Source organism: Semicossyphus pulcher, unplaced genomic scaffold (genome assembly GCF_022749685.1).
Source record: "Semicossyphus pulcher isolate SPU_LCO1_2020_fin unplaced genomic scaffold, fSemPul1.0.p SCAF_3, whole genome shotgun sequence".
In the NCBI taxonomy this organism is placed as follows: domain Eukaryota; kingdom Metazoa; phylum Chordata; class Actinopteri; order Labriformes; family Labridae; genus Semicossyphus; species Semicossyphus pulcher.
The window spans coordinates 16,263,526-16,284,627 of NW_027211704.1; the positions used below are offsets into that span (position 1 = coordinate 16,263,526).

The 21,102-nt window shown below is 42.6% G+C and overlaps 2 protein-coding genes across 2 annotated transcripts in view; both read left to right on the plus strand.

The window, feature by feature from the left end:
* Window positions 1–14,409, plus strand: part of LOC138606067 (guanine nucleotide-binding protein G(i) subunit alpha-2-like) — a 52,678-nt gene extending 38,269 nt beyond the window's left edge. Inside the window, exons 3-9 of the mRNA XM_069678527.1 lie at window positions 3,718–3,859; window positions 6,177–6,337; window positions 8,279–8,407; window positions 11,210–11,339; window positions 11,491–11,644; window positions 13,171–13,388; window positions 13,470–14,409. Of these exons, the coding sequence (XP_069534628.1) occupies window positions 3,718–3,859; window positions 6,177–6,337; window positions 8,279–8,407; window positions 11,210–11,339; window positions 11,491–11,644; window positions 13,171–13,361 (907 nt within the window). The 3' untranslated portion in view covers window positions 13,362–13,388; window positions 13,470–14,409. The remainder of the gene's footprint in view (window positions 1–3,717; window positions 3,860–6,176; window positions 6,338–8,278; window positions 8,408–11,209; window positions 11,340–11,490; window positions 11,645–13,170; window positions 13,389–13,469) is intronic.
* Window positions 14,410–17,883: 3,474 nt separating this feature from the next.
* On the plus strand, window positions 17,884–20,653 carry LOC138606157 (PAK4-inhibitor inka2-like). The gene is made up of 3 exons (XM_069678622.1): window positions 17,884–17,996; window positions 18,093–18,126; window positions 19,529–20,653. The coding sequence occupies exons 2-3, from the start codon at window positions 18,109–18,111 to the stop codon at window positions 20,540–20,542; spliced, it is 1,032 nt and encodes a 343-aa protein (XP_069534723.1). The 5' UTR covers window positions 17,884–17,996; window positions 18,093–18,108; the 3' UTR covers window positions 20,543–20,653.
* The last annotated feature ends 449 nt before the right edge of the window (window positions 20,654–21,102 follow it).

Sequence of the window (21,102 nt, forward strand, 5' to 3'; positions counted from 1 at the left end):
TACTGCATAATACTTAATCTTAAGGTATACTAAGTAGGATGTTTCCCTGCATTTTGTCAACAACACATCCAAACTGGGCCCCTCCTCCTGGCAGAGAACACGCCCACCCTGCCGAGCTAACACCGACAGCATCACGGTTACCTTTGTGCTAGCATTCTAACTGCTGGTTAGCCTGTCCTACCCAGTTTTAGGCACCTACCTGTCTCTCACAGAAAGAAGGCCAACTCTGCATCACTCTTTCACCATGTTCGCCGGTCTGAATGGGGCCTAGTTGCTAATTTGAACCACTCCCACACTCACCTTTACGCTGTGATTGGCTCAGGGAACCACAACAGTGCCCCTCCTGACAACATCCTGTGCAAAGCAAAACAACAGAATAGATGCAGAGGGAAGGGTCTCACAAGGGTCTGCACACACACTGACCAACACACGTGTATAGAGGCCCATAAGTGATGATTTATATTTTATTATATTTGTATATTTGTATATTTGATTTTCCTAGGAAAATCCTACTTATTATACCTTTACAGGTTTAAAAGCAGAACTTTAACTTGTACTGGAGTATTGTCACAGTGTAGTTTTAGTACTTTAATAGGTGAAGAATCTGAATCCTTCCTCCGTCACTACCCTCCTCTGATTAATGCAGTCGTCACGCCTGCTGATAATGTGAGTAATAAACAGAGTTTGCCCCAGTTAGCTTAGCACGCCTTGGATCAGAGCCATCGGCCCTAATATAGGTCATCAACAGGCACCAACCATCAGCATTTATCAGCAGCTGTATGAAGGCGGGACACGATCATTGTGATTGATCAAACCGATTGGGGAGTCGAGTCACAGATGCAGATAACTTTGCTACCTGTACTGCATCCTTCTGTGCCACACATAGATCACAGCAGGAACCAGGGTGTCACATGTTGGGTACATCTCATTCAGTGAAAATGCTTCCTGTCCAGTTTTGTATGTGCGCAATCCACAATTAACCTCCTAAAGAAAACCCACCGTTAGTTCTGTTTGACTATAAGCAAACTTACATGAAGTAAGACAGACATATTTTTATTCAGTCTCTACAAAATATGATTGACAGTATTCCTCTTCAATTTCCTGCACCTAGTTGGTCTAATCCATCCCACTAGACTGAACAGTTTTTGCTTTAGATTAAAGAAATGGAATAACACGGAAGCTGTTCTTGAATGTATTTGCTGCATCGTGGTTCCTTTTATCATCACCATGGAAGCTGTGTCTCTTGCTTTAATGATTGTTCCTGCTTCCAGCCATGGGTCGAACTGATTCTCAAAGGACAAAAAGTTTGTATGAAAAAACATTAAAGATTTAGTGACGATAAAGTGAAAAGCTCAGTGTGTTAAAGCTGATGTAATAAGAATAGGTTCATAAATAGTTTTGTTGAATACGAAGAGGAGGAGTCGAGCACTAGTTTTCATTGTCCCCGTACAGGCGTGGCTCTGATTACTGTGTATTAAAGCATAAATGGAACTGCTGGTTTCCCGGCTGTGTCTTTCAGCCTCCCTGAAACCCTCCCTACTTTTCCTGAAATAAGGGTTAAGGAAATGATCCTCTCAAACCTCTCAAATCTCTGAAGTCAGATGAATGAACATGTACTGGATACTTTAGACATGTCATTACCAAAAGCACCTGTCCACTCCTCAACATGTACCGTATGTAAATACTCTAAATGGAAAGATTACGTCTCTGCATACATTTTCGACAAGTTCTCGAGCCCTTTGAACTGAACAGAAGAGAGCACAACACCGATATCTTCTCTTCAGTCTTAGAGGAGTGGGAGTAAATTCTTTCTGCTGCCTAAAAATAGATACAAACATAACTCAAATGTAACTCCTTATTCCCACACTAGACTCCGAGTCATAAAGGCAGCATTTCACTTTGAAATCTATCAGCTGGAATTTATTTATTCATAATCCTGCCGACCAATGATGGCCTTTGATTTAATCTAGTGTTGGATTTGTTCAGAATGTTTCCCCCTGAATGACACTTGACTTACATGTTTTGATAAAAAATAGCATAATTGGGGTGCTGGTTTAGCTCAGTTTGTAGAGCAGGCGCCCCGTGTACAGAGGCAACAGTCCTCCACACACTGATCGCTGGCTTGTCTCCCAGGCTGCCATTTGGTGCATGTCATCCCCCGCTCTCTACCCCCCATATTTCCTGTCTCTCTTCAGCTGTACTATCAAATAAAGGCAAAAAGCCGAAACAATTAAAATACCATAATTCTGTTTTCCAAATTTGTGACATCAACTAGAAATCTTGGGATTTCAATTTAATCCACTTTCTGAGTTGACATATCCCCCTTTCAAGCCGGAGACATGCAGGTTCATTTTAACACAGAAGTAAATAGTTTGATTTGAAGGAAGCACTTTAAAGCACTAGTTCTCACCTGGTCTAGCCTCAGGACCCACCACCACCACCTTAATGACAAATCACGACCCAAATGTCTGAAATCTTTTAACCACTCAAATTTATTTAATAAAAAATGGTGCAGTTTGGATTAAACAGAAATAAAGTGCAACATAAATGCAACTACTGTAGGGCTAATGTAAATGTAGCTGTAGTCAGTGGATACATGGATTCTGAATAATCTACACTACTACTGCATGCACATGAAACCCGTGTCCTTCAAAATAAAAGCACAGCATAGACTTTTTGCCACAACTTCTTTTTTTGAAAAAGCACAACATTAGTGACCCACTGAAAACAGCTCTGCGACCCACTTTTGGGTCCCCACCCACCAGTTGAGAAGCTTTAAAGGATATCTGCAAAGTACTGAACAGATGATAGTATAATGTGATGTGAAGTTAGGCCTAGAAACGGATGACTTGTTTTTAGGGTTGAACAGTTCGTCCCCAGTTTTTAAGTATTATCCAGAACTCTATTTTCTATCATTACTAGAATATATTTGAAAGGTTTGTGCCTTTGGGAGGAATAAGCTCTGTGAGTGTTTTTTTACTCTTCTTAAAATGTGTAAACAGTTCATCTCTGTTAAATGTTGACGGAGACTCTACAGTTAAATTTGCATACAAACACTGATCGGATTCCCAAAGCAAGAGTTAGGCGACGCTTTGTGCCCGCATGATGTGAGATTACAATAAAATTACTACACAATATTTCAAGAAAATATAAATAAATAACTGACTATTCAGCTATGTTTCAAGTTTGCTTCACAATCCAGTCGATCAAAAGTGATTTTTATGGAATTAGCAGACTTATTGTTTGGCTGGAGGGGAAACACTGTGTGCTTTCAGTCCTCCTGCCTGTGACTCGCAGTGTTTCACAGCGGGCTCACTTGCATTTTAATGAGGTCCCATTCAGCACATCACACGTCCGCCGAGCATTCTGGCTGTGTGACTCTGTGTCTCTGTGCTGTGAGAGGCCAGGGGAGACGCTTCTGTTTGGTCTCTTACCCAGCAGCTCCTCTCTGAACCGCATGCCTTTCTTTCTCAGCAGCTCCAAAAGCAAGCAAATATTTGTTTATGTGTCCCTCAGCTGAGATACACAAATGACTGAATCCTTCCTGTAACAGAACTCGGTGTGGTCAGATACAAGCAGGACAGGCTTTATACACCACTAAATACATCAACATAGACCAGGTTTTAAGATGTATTCACGACCTGAAAAATGTGTATAGGTGTGATTTGTAGACATTCAGCTTGAGTCTTCTCTTCCCGTCCCTGCCTCTGTTTTCAGGATTATCCACGAGGATGGATACTCAGAAGAAGAGTGTAAGCAGTACAGAGCAGTCGTCTACAGCAACACCATCCAGTCCATCATGGCCATCATCAAAGCCATGGCCAACCTGAAGATCGACTACGAGGAAGCTACTAGAGCGGTAGGTGTCTGATGAAAACGTGTAACAAAAGCATTGACAGCCTGAGAGCTCCATCCAACTAAATGTGCCTGTTTTTCCTCCGTATAGATCATAAACCATGTATGAGCCTGATAGACAAACAATACAGACAGAGCTTTAAGTGCCGGATTGTTTCCGTGCCGATGAAACCTGTTGATAATAATAGAGAGCTGGTAGAGGAAGTAACAAAACCATCTGGGAACCGTTTAAAGTAAAGTGTAATATGGCTGCACTCAGGTTGGTGATTTCATCTCTACCCATCACCACCAAAGCCTCCACACTTCCTCCGTCCTCACCGCCAGATCTATCCTGGAGGATTTGAGGCTGCAGAAATTGTGCAGCTGAAGAATTTCTCTGGAGTGCAGTGAGACAGTTTGGACTTCAAATCAACTCTGGGTAGCAGATGCTTAGGACGGACTCCTGCAGTGCTGTGGATTTTCTGTCCCTGCCTGTTTGTGTGTGTGTGTGTGTGTGTGAGTGTGTGTGCTGTTAAAAGAAACAGTAAAGAGCTGCCTTTCAGCAGGGACCGCCCGGGGAGACGATAAGATCACAGAAATAAAATTCAGGCATTACTCACGCAAGGAGAAAATTATATTCCTCTTTTCTGTGGCGCATCTCGCAAATGTGATTCATATATTCTATTTCCACAAACCATTTGAAAGGAAACGTCTCGGTATGTTTAGTAACGAATGAATCGATCTGTCAACTGTTACATCAAAGGGAATTTGAAAGGCTGATGTTTGAATTGAGAGTCTTTTTACATCATTCTATTTAATGCAACATATTCCAACTCCACACTCGCTGCTATACGAGTGGACAAGGTTATTCTACAATGCAGCAATTAAAATGCAACAAGTAGTGTGACCTTCGTTCCACAGCTGTTGGATAAACCTGGTTTAATGTAAAAAGAGCGTTTTGACAGCCTGGTATATGTCAGGATTGGCGATGAGTTAGTTTATTTGTGTTGCACCCTCCTTCACACCCTGCAGAGAGCTTCAACTATCCTGGAACGATTTGCAGATTTCAATTAAAAAGACAATTTTCGTGTCACAGCCAGAAGGATGTGCAGCATCCAGCAATATTCTGAACTCAGCGTGTGCCTGAAATGTTTTGTCTCTTGGTTTATACTTATGGAATAAGCTGCTTTCATTGTTTGCCATCCGTTAAGTGTCCTTGGTACAATTAATATTTCTACAGACTATGAAACTCATTTCTCAGGACTGTAGCATTAAAAAATGTTGATTCTTTTTGAGCTGAACTGAGCCGATTCACGGCCAACATGGTGCATGTAAGCATGTAACTCCTTTAACCGAAAGCAAGGCCTGCATGGGTGTGCGAGTAGTGTAACGTTCCTAGAATAATGATGTCAGTAATGAATACTCGAGTATTCGTCCCCATCCCTAGTCTCCATCTGCTCTTGAAAATTGAGCCCAAAATGCCCCCGAGGCGGGCGCTGCCATCTTTCGCTGGTGACGTCATTTGGAGCCAGAGCTGCGCAGTAGAGATCAGCAGGTGGAGCCGCTGTAGCCACTTCTGGTAACCCAAACAGACACTTAACTTACCGGGGAAAAAAACGGCAAAGCAGAACAGCTTCTTGTGTTGGTCTGAAGCAGACGTTCACAGATATGGAAATGTCAACGACTGTAGTGATCGTTTTAGTTACGTTTCCTCTCACTGTTCCGCCTCTACTCTGCTTATCCAGAGCAGGAGCCAGATTTGTCAACAGAGCTGTCAATCATCCTTTTTACGGCATCAAATAACTAATTAAAACTTAACTTGAATGAAACTAAAAAATGAACACGACTAGAACTAACTATAATGACAGAAACCATGATTAAAAAATGTATTTGGCAACTACCACATGGCACACAGTCAGAGCTGCTAGAGTGGAGGGTCAGACAATGGTTAACTACTATATGAAAGTGTGCTGTCAATAGCTAACATCAAAAGTTTATGTAAAACCTTGTCTTGTGTCAAACTCCATGGAGGTGATGTAAGCGGTGGGTGATGCCCCTTACACAGACATCCACCACCACCAGTTGCCTGTATGCTTGGTGGCTTCCTGTCTCAGTCTGATGCCATTGTTGAACAATGTTCCCGCTGCTTGTAACTTTTATCTGCAACAAATTCAAAGCTAAACAGATGAAGATGTTTTTAAAGAGACAAGTTGAGCCATGTGGAATAAATAAAGCCCTGCAGTGTCTGATTTGCTTTGTGTAGTGAAAAGAAAATAATGAGGGTTAAATATGACGTCATGTTTAAAGAGACCTTCTCCATCTGACGTGTCTTTTCTTGACAGGATGATTCCCGCCAACTGTTTGCCCTGTCTGCAGCAGCAGAGGAGCAGGGCATCCTGCCAGAAGATCTGTCCAACGTCATCCAGCGACTGTGGTCTGACGGTGGCGTCCAGAGCTGCTTCACACGGGCCCGAGAGTACCAGCTCAACGACTCCGCTGCTTAGTGAGTGCATTAGTAGCATGAAGTAACATTAAGGCTATCATGTGACTATCACTACCTATCAGGTTGCCAACTTGCCAACGGCGACAGTGCTATCGTTTTGATCTTGATGTTTCCCTGTATGTCACCGCTCCTTTTAACTTCCTTCTCTCTGTACCTATTACACCAACACCACACACTTTTCTGCTCTAACAGTTAAACACAGAGCAGCCACTGTCGCGTTGCTAATCAGCAACATCACAGCAACCTCAGCCTCTGTCCGCGGGCCTTGATTACCTCAATTACCCTCATCTCTGAGTGTTCTGCTTGTTTGCCTCATCGTCATGCTGTTCCAAGGAGAGCATGAGGTAATGGTGAGAGGCTGCTGGTAGTAGGTGAGAGGTGGTTATCACAGTGACCCTCTGGGGGCGGGGGGGATGCACTGCTGGAATGGGCATCTAGAGAAAACAGAGCCCCTCAGAAACCAGGAATTAACCGCTCTGGTTTCTGTTTAACACACGCGCCGTTTGATAAGCTGTGACACCTCCACACTGTGCTGCAAACCGCCAGAGGAGTGTTAAGTGTTTCACAAATGATTGCCTTGCAGTCAAGGTAGCATTTAACTTCCAGGGGGAGTGATATTGTCCTGTGTTTGTGTTGGCCAGTGTAATCATAACTCCTCCACCTCTGCTAATGTTAAAGCTGAGGGGACCTGGAGACTAACGCCGCCTCGACGTTAGCCGCCGGGGAGAGGAGACAATGCTTCATCACGGCTTTGTACAGCGCCGAGATAGTCAGCTGCTATAAGAGACGGCTAAATGAGTCTGGCACTAGACCATAATCCATGTCTGAGCACCTGCTGAGAGCCAGAGAGAGAGAGAGGGAAGGAGAAAGAAAGACCTCCCTCTTCTCTCTCTCTGCTCTGATAGAAAGGGACATGTTCCGTACACTCTGAAATAACGCATCCTGCTGCTGTTATTGCGCCGTAATTGTCCCGTGTGCAGCAATATTTGCTGGCTTTAGGCTGCACAGGTTTATTATAGTTCCACTCTGGGCCCGTGGTAATCTTTCACACACCAGCGACAGGAACAAACATTTTGGGAAGGGTTTAAAATCCGCTGCGTAAAAATGACCGCTGACGATCCTCCGTCACACGACAGCAGAGAGCCTTTTCATATTGTAGTGTAAGCTCCACCAAATTCAATTAATCTTCAAGGCTTATAAACTCAACGGCCAACCCGGCGGTGTTACGATATCTGATGTGTGGACTACAAAAGCAGGCTCCAACCTCTGTGGGGAGCTGGATTATGATTAAACTGTCAGGCACGTGGCGTGAAGTAGTGCCGCGGAGGCTCCAGTATCTACACCCGGGCTGTGCTTTGTATAGGATTACTAACACTTCTGTCTGTTTTAATGCAGCTGAATGTTGTGATGAAAGACTGGCAGCCTTTGTGTGTCTCCTATTGTAACATTATGTGTGTGAACGTTGATCGTGGTCTCATATTTAGTGCTTGTATCATATAAATAAAAAGCAAAATGTCAACACAGATAAAATATTCTTTTATCGCAGTACATCAAAGGGTTTGAATAAAAGAGCCTGTTTGTTGTGTTTGTGCATGTGGATATAAAAAGACTCCCTTTGCAGGATTACGTGTTTCGTCACCGACCATAAAACACTTTTTAGATCACAAGAAGATTTAATCAGAAAAACATTTACTGGAACCTTTCCTTTCTAATCTTGTCCTTTTCATGTTGCAACTGGTGTTTAGAGGAAGCTTTCACACATTCTCTGTATGTATTATCTTTGCTGCATGTCACAAGGTCAGCGTGAGCCTGCTCTGTTCCTCTCATGTCTGTGTGAAGGAGCAGATGAGCCCTTTCTTTCTGATAACTGTCTAATAACCTCACACAGAGGAAGTTTCTCAGGCCGAGCTCGACGTAATGCCTGTGCCTGTGTCTCATCAGCTACCTGAACGACCTGGAGAGGATAGCCAAGCCAGATTACATCCCCACACAGCAAGACGTGCTGCGGACCCGAGTGAAGACCACCGGCATCGTGGAGACACATTTCACCTTCAAGGACCTGCATTTCAAGTGAGACGTCGCACCACCCCGACGCTTTCTCTTTCTCAGATATATTTAATGAAACACCTTTAAAGTTAAATCACCACATTGTTTATATTGTGCAGCTGCAGACGGCCCCTGAGTGCCCCTTTAGCCCATCACGTGGTGGACCTTCTACCTTCTCTGCTAACACATTTCCACGATCTAAAAATATCGGCGCCGATATTCGGCATTTTGATGCATATCGGAATCGGCCGTTCATTTCTTTGCTAATTTTATATAACTTTGTTTTATTTACTTAATAAGAAAGTAAGTAAACTTTATTTATATAGCACTTTTCGCAGATAAAATCACAAAGTTTATAAAACTTTAGGAAGTTATTTATTTATTTATTAAATTTTCAGTTAACTTTATAAGAGATGCTGCTGACCCTGGGAACTCCCTGCGCTTTTTGTTTGTTTGTTCCAATATTTTAACTTTTACTGCAAATGAATATCGGCTCCAAATATCGGTTATCGGCCTCCTTGACTACTACTAATCGGTATCGGCCCTGAAAAAAACATATCGGTCTATCTCTAATCACAATATGAAACCTTATGAATTACAAACAGCCGTCTTTCAACCATAACGATAGGAAAGTGTTAACTGAGATAAACTCACCTGCTTGTGAGTCACACATTTGTGTGTCATGTGAGATTGAGAGCACACGATGTTTCCCCTTTTTTAGTTTACAGAAAGGAACACGTGTTTTACTGCTTTGCGTAGTTGTAGTGGAGAAGCTGTCTCATCTCAGAAACTAAACTCAGGATATCTCTAACCTAAACAGCTCGCCCGCCTCCGTAATGTTACAGTGGGGACTCCTCACATCGGAAACAGCAGAGGGGAAAACCTTCAGTCAAGTGTAGAGAGATACTTTTACAAGCCCACACAAACTGTATACATGTGTGTGGGATATAACAGCTGGATGTTTATCATCCATACTTGTTATGAAAAAATGTAGGAAGGAAATCCGACTAATCGTTTCCTGTAGGTTGTCTCTGTTTTCAGCTTCTCAGAAACTCTTGTTTCTATGTAAATGTTCAGCCTTTGTGTTTGTGCACTCTGATGATGGTGTTTTCCTCTTGCAGATAATGAAGTGTGAGTTTGTAGTCGCCCTTGAAAACACACACAAACACATTATTCTTGATATGTGATGGAGGCATTAGTCACTGCTAACGCTCTGGAAGCAACAAAATATCACTGATTGAAACACAGACCTCCGCTGCTTCATCGCAGCAGTGAACGTGAAGAAGTAGCTCCTCTTCAGCGCCTGCTTTGCGTCCTTGTGTCACATTCACGTCTCATGTTTAAAGTCCTGATATTTATTTCTTCTGGAGAGACGAATCCAAGCAGCACATGTTTACCTTCAGAACCTCCTCCGTGCTGCTCTGCAGTGATATATTTAGCTTATGTAAGCAGCGCCGGAGATGAGCGCACTGTTGAAGTAAACAGTGTAAAGCGTGTCACTGTTATAATGAGCTCTGCTTACTCAGCCTAAAGCCGGCCGCGTTCTGCTCTAATGAACGCAATGCTGCAAAGTGAAAACTGCTTAGCGGGAGGAACGAGGTGTCGGGTGTAAAGTGTGTCACTCTGAGGTGACACACCGAGAAATCATCCTCTTAACAGTCCACACAGACTGCCCTCCATCATCAGTCTAAGTGAAGTCTAAGTGAAAGGCCTGCTGCCACCATGCAAACTTTAACTTTTTGTGTTGAACTTGCTGAGTTTATTGACAAATTGGCATTTTAGCACAGCTACACGGGATGAGTAAACTGCAAATATAAAGACAATGGAAGTGCTGGGAGTTTAAAAATAATCATCCTCTCCGCAAAATGCACTGCTGTCATTAAAGGAGCAGTTCTCCCCTGGAAAAAGCCACCATCAGTCAAAGCTGGTGTTCTCTGTAATCGTTAGAAGCAATAATATTTGAAATTAGGCGCCATAGCTGTGGAGAAAGTTGTACAAACAGCTCGTGGTTTCGCCCATTCTACATTCCTACAACACCCAGCGTGCATTGCGCACCTCCCTCTGAAAGGAACGGCCCAGCGAGAGACGCTGGAGTGAAATACTACCGTTTCGCTGCAGGCGATGGCTCAGAGCGGTACAGAATCAGAAATATGATGAGAATATACCGGAGGATCGTCTAAAACATATTCAGGTCTGCAGTCTACATTTCAAACCTGATGATTTTGAACGAGACATGACATCGGAGGCGGCGTCCTAGATTGAGGAAGTGTTGCTTAGCGAGCTCCCTGGCCTTTTTCAAGGGCCCATTGGAGAAGCGGATAGCGTCCTCCAAAGGCACAGAGCGAAAATTCATTTTTTTCCTACCATAATGGCATAAGCTCTACATAACAGCATGATAGGACTGAGGTTGAAAATTGGCGAACTGGCCCTTTAAAAGTAGTGCGCTAACAGCATTAAGGTAAGTAGCAGGATGGTTTAAATGTGGACTCTTTCAGTCGTGCAGTCTGGAGAGAGAGCAGGATGTGTACTGGAGCAGACAAAGCCTCACCTCATTTTAAGGCCACCCTGTTACCACAGCAACTGCACTGCACTAAAATGCCAACAAATGCCAGGAAAATGACAAGGCCTGTGCAGCGAAACACCCTGAAGAGAGAGGACGCGGCACACGTGTATTCAGTGGAAAGAAGGAGAGAGGCGCACACGCAGAGCGAGACCTTGAATCTTGCTCCGCTTGTCTGTCAGTGTGATAAAATGTTTTTTCTCCCGCACTCGGCCCCGCTCGCTCTCCATCAAAACAGCACGTTTACTCTGTGTGTGTCTGTGCAGGATGTTTGATGTGGGAGGCCAGCGGTCAGAGAGGAAGAAGTGGATCCACTGCTTCGAGGGAGTCACAGCCATCATCTTCTGCGTGGCCATGAGCGCTTACGACCTGGTGCTGGCCGAGGACGAGGAGATGGTGCGTTAAGCTCACATTCCCGGGATGGTTTGAAATGAGGAGGAGGGAGGCGGGGCGGGGTGGGGGTGTCAGGAATTCATTTCCTTTATGTGCCCTAGTTGTGTTCTCTAATAATCTCTTTATCTCCACATTTGTGCCCCGTCCTGCCCAGAACCGGATGCACGAGAGCATGAAGCTGTTTGACTCCATCTGCAACAACAAGTGGTTCACAGAGACGTCCATCATCCTCTTCCTCAACAAGAAGGACCTGTTCGAGGAGAAGATCGCCCACAGCCCTCTGACCATCTGCTTCCCCGAGTACAGCGGTACAGTTCCATCGTCTCAGTACACACACAGGAAACACTTGAGCCTCAGATTATGTGTTTTAGACGTTTTTGTAGCTGTTTGATTGATTAAAAATGCAGTTCAGCCTCAGATTAAACCTTGAAGTCAAAAAACATCCTGTCAATAGGATGTGACATGTAGTTAAGTTGTACTTTTTTATTACTGGAACAGAAAAATCATACAAGGCAAAATCCAGCTTCAGTTTGTGCCTCTTATGTTTCACCTTCACATTCATGTCAGAGACGAGCTGTGTTTTCTGTAAAAAATGATTTCCCAGCAGCCTCTGAAAAACAACATTAAGCACTTTTCAGGAAGTATTTCAGAAACTCTTAAAAACTAATCGAACCATCTTGATAAAATTGTCAAGGTGCCCTTGAGCAAGGCACCGAATCCCCCACTGCTCGGGGCGCATGTCCATGTGTAATGCATGTCTATAGAGTCCTGTTTGTGCATGTGTGTAGCACGTTTGTAAAAACAGAGTGAAAAGATTGAATTTCCCCTCAGGGATTAATAAAGTATATATTATTATGATTATTGTTATTATCATAATGCGATGTGAAAATAAAAAAATAATAAATATATAAATATAACTAGAGGGGGAACAAAGTATCGATAAGGCAGTATATCGTCGTCCTGGCTTGTGTAATACAATTATTGATAAGCTGGCACCAAGTATCAATATTTTCATGTAAGAGATGGCGCTCTGTGAGGGTAACGTGAACGGAAATTAATTGGCTGTGCAGTGAAAGCAGTGAAAAGAAGTTAAGAGATGCACCAGCCACTTTTCAAATCCAAAGTCTGAATTTGTTCAGTAGTTCTGTAAATTTAAAAACGTACGTTGTTTCATTTCAGTTTGTGTCAAACGCTGAGAAATTGACACCAAATTTCAGTGAATAAACACTTTAATCCTGCATTTGACCTTTTTAGGGACCTTTTGTACGTGATGTATCGTTATAGGATTGTCTTGCAATATATCAATTAGCGTGATCGTTATTGTGGGCCAGGCATCGCGTTTTATATTAAATCGTGAGTTACCCTGCGATTCCCAGCCCTACATAGAGTCAGAAACACAGAAGATGTGTCTTAATGTTCTTGTTTGGAAACAAGCTGGAAGAAAGTATATATAACCTAAGAAGGCTGAAAGCCTTTGAGGAATTTTGTATGCTTATATTTACACATACATATTTTATTGTCGTTACGTTTATTTTTCCTTTTATACATTTCGATCTTCTATAGTTAGTGTAGACTTATTTATCCTGTGCTGTGCCGATGTACCCCGAGCTTCCTTCCTTCCTTCTTTCTGGCTCTGTCAAACCTTGCTGGGAAGCTATTCTGCAGACATACAAATCCTTATCTTGTGACTCAAATGTAATGGTAACAAAATTACCATGATAAAGAAAATGACACATCATTAAAGGACCTGCTGAAACGAGTCCATACTGAGGTGTATTAAGTAAAACTGCCCGCACAGTCTCAGCATGCTCTCGCTCTCTCCCTCCCTCCTCAGGCCCCAACAAGTACGAGGAGGCTCAGGCGTACATCCAGACCAAATTCGAGGACCTGAACAAGAAGAAGGACACCAAGGAAATCTACACCCACTTCACCTGCGCCACCGACACCAAGAACGTGCAGTTTGTGTTCGATGCCGTCACTGACGTCATCATCAAGAACAACCTGAAGGACTGCGGCCTCTTCTAAAGAAAAGGCATTTGAGAGAGAGTCAAGGTGAGTTCAGGCGCAGGAAGTGATTCAGCTCTCTGATGCGTCACAATACGAAGTTTAAAATGTGTGTTTGTGTTTTATTAGATTACTTGAACAGTTCCGGTGACCACACAGAGAGAGAGAGAGAGAGAGAGGAGGATACACACACATCATGAATGACTGCACTGGCCCACCACCATATCTGCTTTGATCTGCTTTTTATAAAGACACCTAAGAGACTGAAACCTGACGAGCCTTGTGGAATTTCAACGATTGCTGATCCAGTCACTCGTGTTGTTAACTCTTTGGGCTATGACCACAAAAATCAACATTTATTATTGTATTTGTTTTTCTTTATTTTTGATTACTAGAGGAGGCAAAGGAAACTTTTTTATATAAATGCATTCATTTACTTTTAGAAATTCTGATGTGCAAATTATTCAACTTTTAATCACATGAAGCTTATTTTTTAAGAGATGAAGCACAGGCATGGACTCAAAATATGATCGATAAAGGAAAAGTGCTTTTTTTTTTTAAATAATGTTTACATAAGTTCATCATTCATAGCCAAGCCGTATATTGTTCTGCATGTCTCAACATGGCCAATATTAGCTCTGTAACCCTCACAAACGATCTAACATTCCTATAAAATAAAAATAAAAAAATATTAAAAGGTTAAAAAGAGGAAAAAAAAAAAAAAGCTTCACACGCAGGGGGAAACGATGGAGAAATTCTAACTGATATTTAAAGTCTGTGTTACCTAACACCCTCTCACTTTTTATAGCACCATCTCCATGTCTGTTGCAGTATGTTGTGCCTTGACTTTTGTTTACAACCGATTCCTAGTTATGCTTTCAGTACTGTTTGACCTACTGTGCGCCTATATATTTCTTCCATTTTTCTGCCTAGCACCTATGAATATATATAGTTATGATTAATGAAAGACGAAAATCTAATTCAGAAAAAGGTTAGTGTTTTTGGTAAATATTAAAATGCTTTCAAAGTCCTTTATGATTTAATTTAAATAAAAGTAGAGATCACCTGACTCTTGTACATTGTTTTTTCTCTCCACTTTGTTACGTTTCTTAACAAGCAGAAAACGATTATCCACAATAAAGCTGATTTGCTAGTTTGAAATCATAAAATGAACTACATCAGTGTTATAACGTTGGACAGTTTCAATCACAGAGGCTGTAAAGTTTGCAGGAAATGTCTCATCTTCAAACAGGAAACAGAACCAACATACAAATTAAGATGCTTTGGTGTTTGGCTGCAATAATTTAAAACAACTTGTATTATTGATGAGTAAATAGTTCTGTTTTTATAGTTGGTTGACCTGAGAAGGACACACAGCCCTTAACCTGCACATGAAACAGGTTTGTTTATGTTCTCTTCAACCTAAAAGTGAGACCTGAAGAGCAGCTCTATGACTACTTGTTTCGTGGTGTGGTAGTACAGATTTAACACAAATGTTAATGAAATTAACCAATCAATATATTTATTGTTGGCTAATATTAGCCACTTGAAATTATTGAACATAACAGACCAAGTAAAGCTGAAGCAGCAAAATTCTTATTCCAAAAACGTCATAGAATTACTTAAAGACGCCATTTTCTTTTTGTTATTCCTCGCCTTTATAAACTTTATAACAAACATGTTCGGTGTGATATTGACTCCGTTTAAAGCAAACAAGCACGCACAAAGAGCAACCTAACCACAACTTTAAGCTGCCTGACAGCGCCATCTAGTTGACACTTCTGCTATTACGCCTGCAGAGAAAAAGACCGTCTGTAGAAGCCGTAACACTGTCAACGTGCTCCTGGGTGCAAAAACCCCTCTGGTACTAACTCAGAGGAGCACAGTGATGATGAGTGAATAATACATGTTAACAAATGATGAACAAAGTTTCAACTTATTGATTCCCACCTCCATACCTACTTTTAACAATGACGTATCAACGTTTTCAGTTGTTTTTACAATAATATTAATTTGTATATTAAATTAAGAAGAGTCACGTGTATGGTTAAAAACCTTAGATGACAACCAGTTATTCAACATCAACGTTGCTTCACTGTGGAGTTTAGGTTAAAGTGAAGCTAATCAGAAACTCTGCACGTGTTTCAGAGGGTTTTGATCTCTTCAAATAAAACTCACCACTGGTATGCTTCAACTGGAATCTGTCTCCCAGTTTATTTGAGTCACAGTAAACTGTTTTCTGAGATGTCGAATGTTTCCAAGACAACTTCAGCTTAATCAACCAGGTTCAAAGACAGGATTATCACAGGTCATGAAACTACTGCAACAATCTATCGTAAAATAAAACAGTGTTCATATTCTTACATTCAAATGGAATATAACTAAAATGATCATAAAATAGATACATGTTAAAGATCAAGCCAAAAATTTAAACTCTGCATCCTGTGCAGAAAAAGTGTCTGACAGCAGCCCTTCCACCAGAGGGCGCTCTACTTCCATGTCTGAAAGACTACAAGTCCCACTTTGTCCACAGAGGAATGAAACATCTGGTTTACACCAAACCTTGGAACATTTCATTTATTATGTACCCAACAAAAATGAAAGTCTTTGCTCATGTTCTGTTGTGTTTGGCGTGGTAACGCGTTCAAAGTAATGGTTCATTCCCTAAAGCTCACAAAGGGCTTGATACAATGATGGAGGACATGTTCACATCCTTAATATCACACAAAAGTAAAGGTACTCGATTAAGTAAAATGTGCCTCAGCCTTAATGAACATCAACACTACAGTATTTCTGATTTTAATGTACAAAGAAATCTGACAACGAAACACAATTACATAATTATAAAATGAAGTCTTATAGAGACGGAGAGTAAACTCCTCACCTGTGACATTAATGTGTTCAAGTACCCTCTCCTGGAATGATTACACCCATTAGACTTTCAGAGAAGCAGAGACGCTGACAATGAGGGTCAGTCTGTGTAGGACATTCTAATAATCACATCTCCATTAGCAGCACGCTGTAATTACTTAATGCACAGTGTGGAGTGTGAGGGGCTGATGGAGGGCAGAGCGGGGGCCTTTTGTAGGCCACGTCCTTAATGGTGTTTTTTTTTATTAGAAACATAATGTTGGTTTACCTGAAAGAATGAGTTTTCAGGAACCTGCACTCAGTCAAATTACAATAGCCTATTTAATCTCCAACATGAGGCTGTACTGTAGCTTTTATTGAGCACTGAAGCTTTGTGTGAAAATGGAGGTTTTTTCTTCATTAAAGTGCTTAAAATCTCCCTCAAAGAGTTGGATTTGAACAGACAAGGAAGCTTTAAATGTGACCACCAGTCCATCACAAAGCTTGTGTTTTGCCGGGCAGGGTCATGTTGGTAAAGCAGGTTCGGACATGCCACGAGTACCTGTATGCTAATGCTGAACCTGCTGTGGACACGAATCTGCACTTGAACAGCCGGCCATCAGATCAGGGTTCAGCCTCTAACAGAGCTGAACACATTCATTCCTCTTAATCCGTCAGATTAGCATAAACATCCCCTCACTGAATAGTGTGAATGGATGCTCGAGTGCCAAATGACTGTCAGGGCTACAGGCCCAATTAGGCTGCAGATGATCGCATTTACATTAAGGTATTTTGTTTACACTGTGATTCGGTCGTTTACAGTGAGCCACCAGGAGGACGAGCTTTAAGTAAACTGCTGCTGCTTCTGCAGCCGGAGGACGGGCGCAGGGGCTGGGATTGTTTTTACTGTGTGACTCTAAAACACAAAACTGGCAGGAAATAAAAATATACACACACATGCGTCATAATTGAGCTGAAACAAATCAGCCAGTTCAAGAAAAAAATATTGCTTAAGTCACCTGTTTCCTTTCTAAAAATCTTACACTCTGTGAAATTGTACTTTTATTTAATGCAAAACACTTTATGACACAAATACAATTGTCTTGAAAGCATCTATAGATGATCAGAAACAGGCCAAGAATGATCAAATGTACACAGACTTTGACACTGGTGCTCTTTATTTAACACACAGATCCAAAAACAGATTACAGGAAGATACATACAGCTGTTAAACAACAACAACAAATGCATAAAAATATGTGTTTATATGAATATATACAGTATATATATATATAAAGCAACAATGGACAAGAATATAAAATCTCTTTATGCAAGTGCATTACAAAGATTTGAGCTTAAAGATGCAAAAATTAATTAAACAACATTAATTATCATTTCCTGTTTACTTTCCCCAAAAATAATCGAAACTTGTGTAAGATAATGTATATAATGTCTAAAAAGTCAGATTCAAATACGTCTAAAATACATTTCCTGGGGGTCTCCTGCAATTAAACTGAGCTAATGTCCAATATCGCAGTTGTTTGAGTGTAGACAAGCCCTGAGATTTCCCTGCGCTCTGATTGGCTCGTTCAGACTCGGCTCCCTGTGAGTGGCTGCAGCGCGCGCAGCTGTAAAAGGAGGCTAGCAGGGCTGAGCGTTTCACTCAGCAGCACATCTGCATCTGACTGTTCAGGAGGACGGAGTCTAGAGGAGTCAGGCTGCCTACTGGTGACAGTTTAGCCCGTAACACTTTCGGATTTTAATGAGAGCAGCTTTTTCTTCTTTACGGAGGCCGACACGCTAAAAGTGAGTTTGCTTGTCTTTGCTACTTTGACACGCTGCTGTGATTTCTTATGATTGTGTGGTCTTATTTTGAAAACTTCTTCTTCAATTTCCTTGCAGGGTCTGAGATTTACAGATGAGAGGAGAAAACATGGTGAGTTATCTTCTATTTTATACTTACTTTACTCTTTTGTAAACATTTTTTTACAAAGTCAGGCGTTTTTATTTTAGTTTACAAAATAAAAGCAGCCTAAACGCCAAACTTCATTTGGTAAAACCAGCCTTTTAGCCTTCCAAAATATCAGCCAGTGATGATCAGAAGCCTCTACAGTGTAAATTCAAAAGTTTGCATTGTTGGGGGAAAATAATAATGCAGCATTTCAGTGCGTTTAACAGTTTAACAGACTCTGTTTTTGGTGAGCAGGAAGGCAGTTTCTGATAAAATACCACATCACATACATCACAGCTGGATTTTTCAGATCGCTGTGTTGTTTCATGACTATACGCCTCGGCTTCTTTCTCAAGCTCTTGCAACATCTCGCAGAGTTATGATGAGAACCAAGCAGGGGCAGGAGGTCTTCCTCCAGGGTCAGACGCCTTAATGGACAGTGTAGAGTCAGAGCAGAGGGGTCGCACAGGTTCAGAGGTTAGTGTAGTGAAAGAAGTGTGCTTTATGTTGGATGTGACCTCTATGGAAACATATGAACCTGGATCCTGTGTGTTTCCTCCGCTTGTTGTGCTTACATTTCTCACCTCTCTGTCAGCTCAGTCTCTTATTTTTAAAGGCAGTGTTGCACTTTGCTGGAGGTCTTCATATAGGAAAGCAGTGCTGTGTTATAAACTCATACAGTTGCTAATCTATACTGTGTTTACAAAGAATATGGGGCCTCATCTTTTTACTTTTGCTCTAAGTCCTCTCTTAAACTCTCACACACTCCGTCACATGATCTCTCATACCCTGTTTGAGTTTGAGAGTGAGCCACCGCAGCTCACTGGCTGATTCCGACCAATCAGCACGCTGAGTCAGAGAGGAAACACGAGTATTATATCCCTCAGCGTGTCACTGGTGAATTTCATATTCAGGCATGCTGCACCCTTAAAGAGACAGGACCCCTGTAGCCAAATCCAGAGCCAGGTTACTCCTTGATATACTGCAGATGTTTTTACTCTGCTGCTGCTGGAGTTTGTAGACGAGTGGTTGGGGTTAGACATTAGTGCAGCTCTTTCTGTAATAACATCTGTCTGGCTGTTAGGCTGAATCATGCCTGAGTCAATGATTAAGGGCGTTCACTTTTGGCGTTGGTGTGGTCGAGAAAATTAACGGACAAATGAGTTTGCTTTTTGTTTCCATTGATGAAGCATGTTCTTTGATGTGCGGGTTTGTCCTTAAGGATTACAATAAGAGTAAATGTGTTCTTTTAATAGTCTCCTGCAAGTCAGAGCGTGCCCACAGAGCAGCTCCTGGGATGTTCTGTGTTTACTCAACTCTTGTTATTAGACGATAAAAGGCATTTGTGTTTGCTGGACCTCTAATTTCTTCTCTTTTGTCTCCTCAGCTCTGCCTACGTGACTCAAGCGACTGCTTGCGGGAGCAGATGCACTACATGATGAGGTCACTGCAGGACCTGAAACAACTGCGGAGAACGTGCCCCGCAGCCAGACGCCCCCTCTCTCCCATCAGCACCCAGCTCCCAGCTTTGGTGCGTCACTCTGCGTTAGCTCGTGCTTGTCAGCAGCGAGCACTGCAGCGAGAGCAGCGAACACGTCTGCGGATGTCTGACGCCAGCACGGCAAGTACGGCCAGTACCTACGACTCGGCTTGCTGCCTGTCGAGTCCACTGGAGGAGGAGGAGGACGAGGAGGAGGATGAAGACTCAGGCAGCCGGCTGGGCCTGAGCCTCAGGCTGGGCTTTGGCTCCCCTACTAGCCGGAAAAGTTTGGACTTGGACTCAGGCTACTCTGAGGCGTCATGGCAGGATGAAGCGGTGGTTCTGAGGAGGACGAGGAATGTGCGGGTGTCATCGTCAGCCTGCCTCCGCACAAACAGAGCTCCAAGCGGACGCATTCGACCCAAATCCACCTCTGACGCCTGCCTGGAGAGGTGGACATCCTTTGAGGTCAGCGACCCAGAGGACTGGACGAACTCTTTACTGACCAGAGGACGCAACCGCCAGCCTCTGGTGCTTGGCGACAACAGCTTTGCAGACCTCATACAGAACTGGATGGACTTGCCAGATTGTCCCGAGCCGGCTGAGCTGAAGCCGAATCAAAAACTTAGAACGGGGAGAGGTTTCTTTGTCAACATGAGGAGGAAACTGGCCGGGTTTTCTAAGAGCGTGGAGGACAGAGTGAGGATGAGATCTACAGACTCTGCTCATGTTAACAGAGCTGCAAACGCTCCTAAACGTCTGTCCTGTCCGGTTGTGGCGACGCAGCCCAAAGTGCCTTTTTTCCACCAGTCTCACTCGGGCATCAATGAGCTGGAGTCTGACTTTTACCACTTTGCAGCCCTGATGAAGTCAGGCAGCCGGCAGCCCATCATCTGCAAAGATATCATCGGTTACGTCTGACGCTGCAGACTTAGCCATGTACAGAGCGGACAATCATCAGAGTCACTTTATTTTTATAAGCTTGTTTTTTCACTTTTTATATGCTGTGCTTAAGCTAATGGAAATAAAGACCTTCTCATAAACTAAACTCTTCTTTATATCAATGTCTTGCATGTGACACAGGATATGTGGTTGGCTGAGTTTGTATCCGCAGGGTTGGTGTAAAAAAAGATAAACTGATGACATGATAATATCTCAGATGTGCAGGCTTGGAGTTGTTCCAGGACTAATAAGGACACTTAAAGTTTAAGATATTTTGCAGCACATTCATTCCCAATGGACAAAAAGGTTCTGTTCTTACTAAACAAAAAGTTGAGAGACTTTAAGCGGGACGACCGAGCTATTTACAGGCCAAAACCAGAGGCTGTATCAACACCGCGCTGTGTGCCCGATGAGGTCATTCCCCATGTGTCCGTGCAGGAAGAGGTGAAGAGAGGCGAAGCAGCTGGCTGCGGACGGAGCAGGAGTTTACTCTCCCCTCTGCTTTATGAAGCAGAACGTCTCACTAACAGCCCGCTGCC